At 38.8% G+C, this 5,977-nt stretch overlaps 1 protein-coding gene across 2 annotated transcripts; it reads left to right on the plus strand.

The window, feature by feature from the left end:
- Positions 912-5,599, plus strand: LOC8066662 (ras-related protein RGP2). Of its 2 annotated transcripts, XM_021447733.1 has the most exons (3): positions 929-1,287; positions 1,677-1,741; positions 4,798-5,599. In XM_021447733.1, exons 2-3 carry the CDS (start codon positions 1,694-1,696, stop codon positions 5,284-5,286), a joined length of 537 nt encoding a protein of 178 aa, XP_021303408.1. In that variant the 5' UTR covers positions 929-1,287; positions 1,677-1,693; the 3' UTR covers positions 5,287-5,599. The 2 variants fall into 2 exon arrangements, with proteins under 2 accessions (XP_002439505.1, XP_021303408.1); XM_002439460.2 differs by lacking the exon at positions 1,677-1,741 and having other exon boundaries at positions 912-1,287.

Here is a 5,977-nt window from a genome sequence, read left to right on the forward strand (position 1 = left end):
CTATATCTATTTTGCACATCCCGCATGTAGTATATACGGTCAATTTATGGTCTTGACTCGCTATTTTGGTTAGGTAAAAATTTAATCTTTGCTTTTCATCTTTTATAGAATTTTTTTTATATACTTTCATGGCTATTTATTACTAACATCATAAAATAATAAATTGTTTAGTTATTTAGCAATGTGTTTTTTAATATTTGTACAGTTACGAAGAGAAACTTGAATATTGCATCTAATTGTTCCCCAGATCTGGTTGAACCTTCTAATCGTTGAGCTAGTAGTGGAAGTGTGTTGATCTGGTTGATGAAGATAATATATGTCTCATGAGCCATACTATATCAGCGAATGAACAATATTTTTTCTCTCACAATAAATCAACGAATAGTACTTTTAGCTACGGATTTTCAGTAAAGCGAACATAATAAGGTATTCATGTCGATTCAAAATGTCAAATAAAACAGTCTGAAAATAGCATCGTAAATATATTTAAACTATCGATATGGTTTTTGAACTATTTATATTGTATTTAGTGAATGGTTTCAACTTAATCCTTGAATTTAAGCCTTATTATGTTACTAAGTGCATGTATATACTAAATTGTGTTGCAATTGTTTACCGAATTGCTAAAATAGATGTACTGTGTTGAAATTTTTTGAGTGGCATACCCAAAACTAAAATTCTAGATTCGCCACTGTTTTCTCTCTTTATCTATTAATATTATCAATATAGTAGATAAAAATAGACCATATAGATATAAAAGATAGAGAGACTATTTTTTATTTTTATGAATATTGATGATTACAATATAAAGCACCTGCATATATACAAATAGACTAAAATTAGAATTCTTCCTCTTTTACTTTATTATGGATTATAAGTGGGGTTAAGTTGATATGTTTTACAACAAATTGGACGAGTCACGAGCTCGGATCACGAGTGCTCTCCCACCGCCACCACCACCCACCAGCGCAAGGCCACGCCACCGCTCCTTACCTTTTCCCCTCTTTTGTTCTTTCATTCGCGAATCCCGTCTTCTTCCTTTCTTGGCCTTCTCCATCGGGCCCTCCTCACCGCCGAGAAGAGATCTCCTCTCCCACACGAGGAGGACAGCAGGGGAGAGCGATGGGCGGGCGGGTGGATCACGAGTACTCTTACCTGTTCAAGATGGTGCTCATCGGGGACAGCGGCGTCGGCAAATCCAATATCCTCTCTCGCTTCACGCGCAACCACTTCTCCCTCGACTCCAAGTCCACCATCGGCGTCGAGTTCGCCACCAAGTCCCTGCAGGTCTGCTGCCATTTGCTCTCCTCTCTTCTCTTTATCTCTAGCTGTTCTGCACGCGCGCGTTAGTGAATGGTCTCTTCTCGATCCCAACCCGCCAGATCTCGGTCTTGGCGACTGGAAAGATGTCACCAAGATTGCGGTTGGTAGCCACCCGATAAAGCTGCTCGTTTCGTGCTTACGACTGTTTTCTTTTTCTGCGGACGTTGCAACGAAGCGGCAAACCTAGGTGGAGGGCTGGCAGAGCCGCGCCTTGCCATGAGCCTGCCAGCCGATGAGCCCTTTGTGTCCTGTTATATACTCATGGAGTATTATAGCAGAAACAAATGTGCCATATATTACAGTTGAGCATAATGCAGAGTATATGAATATTTTCATACTCTTTTTGTTTTTAGCAAAGAAGGTTGTTGGCATGGCTTACTCTCTATACCAAGACAAAGTACTAATGAAGAAGAAACAGGTAACATGTTGTCTGTGACAATTCCTCAAAATTGTATTGCATCAGCTACTGATATATATGAGGAAAGAAATCATTGACACATACCTGATTATCCAGACTCATGAGGTGAAATAAATTAATATTATATTCTTCATGCTTACATATTTATCATAAATTGTGTTGGAGCTTAAGCGGTCCTAACATGCCCATCAGTTCTCTCCGAGCTGGCACTATGTGCAATGGTACCAACAACTCTACAAGGGATTTGTAACATTACTGAATAAGTAGAGATGAAAATAGGCAAGATGCCTGAGATGAGTGAAGGTGGTCACTCATCTGAAATAACCAAAGACATGACACACCTCGGTTGCATCATTATTTTCCTTACATAACATGTAAGGTTGCATCATTATTTATCCTACATAACATGTAATTATCTGTAATGTATTTACTGTATCCTATGTTCACAATAACTCAATAAGCAGAAACATTACTAAAGTAGTCAACTGTGTGGATTTCAGAAATTGAATTTTTCAAGTCAATGTTTTCAGGACGCTTGGTCGAGCCTTGTTGCCTGGGGACCGTCCAGGACGTCCATGACGATTAATCGACCATGGACGAGTCCCCTGGTCGTCCCGGTCGTCTATATATATATATATATATATATATATATATATACAAGCGCTATTCTACACCCTAGGTGTAGAATACTATTCTACACCAAACTGTTGTACTGAACAAAATTCAGTATTGTTCAGTACTTGTGTTTCAGTATTTTTTAGTATTTCAGGGTTCTGGGTGTAGTCATAAATGATACTGAACGGTGTAGAATAATATTCTACACCTAGGGTGTAGAATAGCGCTACCGTATATATATATATATATACACAATATACTTTCATCCATGGTCTCAAGATTTAGCCTTCGTCTTGGGGTCTTTGGCTTCAGCAACCATTTCTGAAGAAACTAAAGTTTATTATTTTAGAAAATAGAAAACTACTTACATAATTGGTTATTAGACCAAAAATTTTCTCGACAATTGTAGGGTGTCTGTTATTCAGTTTCGTAGTTTAGGGCTAACAACTGGATTGACATCCAAAATGAAAATTGAAAAAAAAAAATTCAGTGTCATTACATATTCCCTTTCAAATTATAAGATATTTTGATTTTTTGGATACATTACACTATATATCTAGATATAGTGTATATCTAAGTACATAGCAAAAGCTATATATTTAGAAAATCAGAATGTCTTGTAATTTGAAATGGAGTGTGGATGTACCACCATAGTTGTTGCTACTATGATACTTTTGTTGTATCATAGAGATTGTTTTCAGGTTCTGGGCCATGTTTTTTTTTGAGCATAAAATACAGCAGGGGAAACCCCCACTGTGAGATTTTATAAAGGAAAAAAAAAGGGTAGGAACTGTACAAGAGAACAAGCAGAACAAAAGCCACCCAAGAGGCTGAGAGAGCCTCTTGGCAACCAGAAAACTAAGAAAAGGGATGTAAACAAAGGAGGAAAGAAGAGCGTTTGTCCTCAGATATCCTAAGAGCTTGCAGTCTAGCCTCGTCTAAGAAGGAGCATTTCCAGGAGGAGAAAGAAGGTCGTCCTCTGTCAAAAATAAAGTTGTTTCGCTGCTTCCATATGTGCCAGGTAGCAATGATGAAGATCTCCATGAAGAAGGGATTCTGGTATTGCTGTTTTGACTGCATCATCATTTGGAAGAAATCGCTTTGTAAGTTCCAGTGCATATTCAAGTGATGCCAGCAGGCCTGACTGAAAGGGCAACTGAAGAAGAGATGAAAAGCAGTTTCCTCAACATTGAGATTACAGAGAACACAGTTGTAGTTGTTGCCCTCCAACTTGTGTTTTTTCCTTTTGAGAAGATTCCTTGTGTTTAGCCTATCCATAATCATGAGCCAGGAGAAGACTTTAAGTTTGTTACAGCACTTTGAATCCCAAATCCATAGGAAAGGGGCAGGAGGCTGAACATTTCTGTAGGGGAAGTTGTAGAATTTAGAAGTATAGCTGCTGCTGCCCCAAATATAGTGCCAGGAATCTTTTGTGTCCTGTTGAACCTGTATAGTTTGAATATAGTCTTGCATTGTTCGGTATTCTTGGTAGGTTTCTACAGACAATGGGAGATGAAATTGTGACTCAAGGTTGTTGTTTGAAAGGAAATGTAACACAGAAATCTTCTTGTTTTTGGCAAAGGTGAAAAGTCTAGGGAAGTTATTCTGCATGACATTGTCATTCCATAAGTCTGACCAGAAAAGAACAGTAGATCCATTTCCAATTTTGCAATTAGCAATTCCTCTAAAGAGATACAGAGCTTCAAAATATCCTTCCACCAAAAAGACCCTTTATCAATAGTTGCATGTGGGATGTCACCATTGGAGTAGTGTGCATGCCAAACCAGTTTGACCCATGGAATTTCCTTCCTATTGTAGAACTTGTCTAGATGTTTAAGGAGGAGGGCAGAGTTTTGGCTTCTGAGATTGATGATGCCAAGACCACCTTTTCTTTTTGGTTTGCTGCATTTTTTTCCAGGCAACTAGGGGCTTCATTTTAGCATTGCTGTCAGAGCCTCTCCAAAGGTAGTGCCTCCTTGCTCTGTCTATGTATTCTATAACTGAAATAGGCAACTGGAGAGTACACGTAGCATATGTAGGGAGAGAGGACAAAACCGAATTTAGTTGGTTGGTGTAGATTGATTGATAGGTTGATGTGCCAGCTACTGCCTCTAGTCTGTATGTGGCATCCTGTCTGGTAGTAGAGCGTTAGGTGAAACCAAACTGTCTTCGTAATTTTTTTCCTGCTGTTTAATGGATGGCCTGTTGTTTCTTCCCATTGTAATTCCTTTGATAACACTTTGTCATTGCCATTCTGTACTGTGCTGGACAGCTTCTATTTTAGCTCAGGACTGCTAGTGTTGATCTGCATTTATAACCAATGACTTGTCCTAAATTTCACATCTTAATACTGAGCATGCTCAAGCCTGAACATTTGTGAGCATGGTTTATTACTCCAGTTACTTTTATGTCGCCTAAGTTTATGTTATCTTCTTTCACAGATGGATGGCAAAACAATAAAGGCTCAGATCTGGGACACAGCTGGGCAGGAAAGGTACCGTGCAATTACAAGTGCCTACTACCGTGGTGCCGTGGGAGCCCTGCTTGTGTATGACATCACAAAGAGGCAGAGCTTCGAGAATGTTCACAGGTGGCTTCGTGAACTCCGTGACCATGCTGACTCCAGTATTGTGATAATGATGGTCGGTAACAAATCTGACCTAATCCACTTGAGAGCTATCTCTGAGGATGAAGGCAAAGCGCTGGCTGAGAAGGAGGGGTTATTCTTCCTTGAGACGTCAGCTATGGAGGCTATAAACGTTGAGGAAGCCTTCCAGACTATTATCACGGAGGTCTATGGCATTGTCAACAGGAAAGCGCTGGCTGCCAAAGAAGCAGCTGCTACAACTGCTACATTGCCTTCCCAGGGCAAAACCATCAGCATTGACAGCACTGCAGGAAATACAAAGAGGGCATGCTGCTCTACCTAAAAATGTAATTGGGCTTCAAACGTCAAATTGGACAGAACCTTGGCGAAAATTGTTGGTATAAAATGGAGCATAGTGATCACAAATGGTGTGGAGGCAATATCTACTCTTATTCTATTCTTTTCTTTTCCTTATTGTGTGGACAAAATAGAGTACAAGTTGTTTGTCTAGTGTTTCTGAATCAAAAGTTAGATATTTGTATTAGGATTCATACCATTTATGTTCTCAAAGTTAAAGTGACCTTGCAATATAACTCTGAATCATATAGTCTCAAGTTACTACAAAATTCAAGTGTGAATTTATCATGCTTACATTCTATTAATCTACTCCCTTCCAAACTATAAGATATTTTGGCCTTGTAAGATCAAGATGTGCTGTTAATCGCCTTTACGAAAACAAGACTCAACTAACAAATTCAGTATCAATGCACCTTGGAGAAGTTGTTGGTATGGCTTTCCTTCTTACATTTTGTTATTTGTTGGTTTGGGTCTGATGTCCACGAAAGTGTCCTGTTAATTTCTGGAAGAGTGATTCTGTTAGTTGATATTTAAAGGCATGCCCTTCTACTTTCTTTGGGATAAGTAATGCAATATCAATATTCAATACATCTCCCAACGCTATTACTTTTACTAGATGGCTGGTTGATAAATGGAGAAATGATTGGGCTAAAATTATGCTTGATACTCCTTTTGTT

This window comes from Sorghum bicolor, chromosome 9 (assembly GCF_000003195.3).
Source record: "Sorghum bicolor cultivar BTx623 chromosome 9, Sorghum_bicolor_NCBIv3, whole genome shotgun sequence".
Classification (NCBI taxonomy): domain Eukaryota; kingdom Viridiplantae; phylum Streptophyta; class Magnoliopsida; order Poales; family Poaceae; genus Sorghum; species Sorghum bicolor.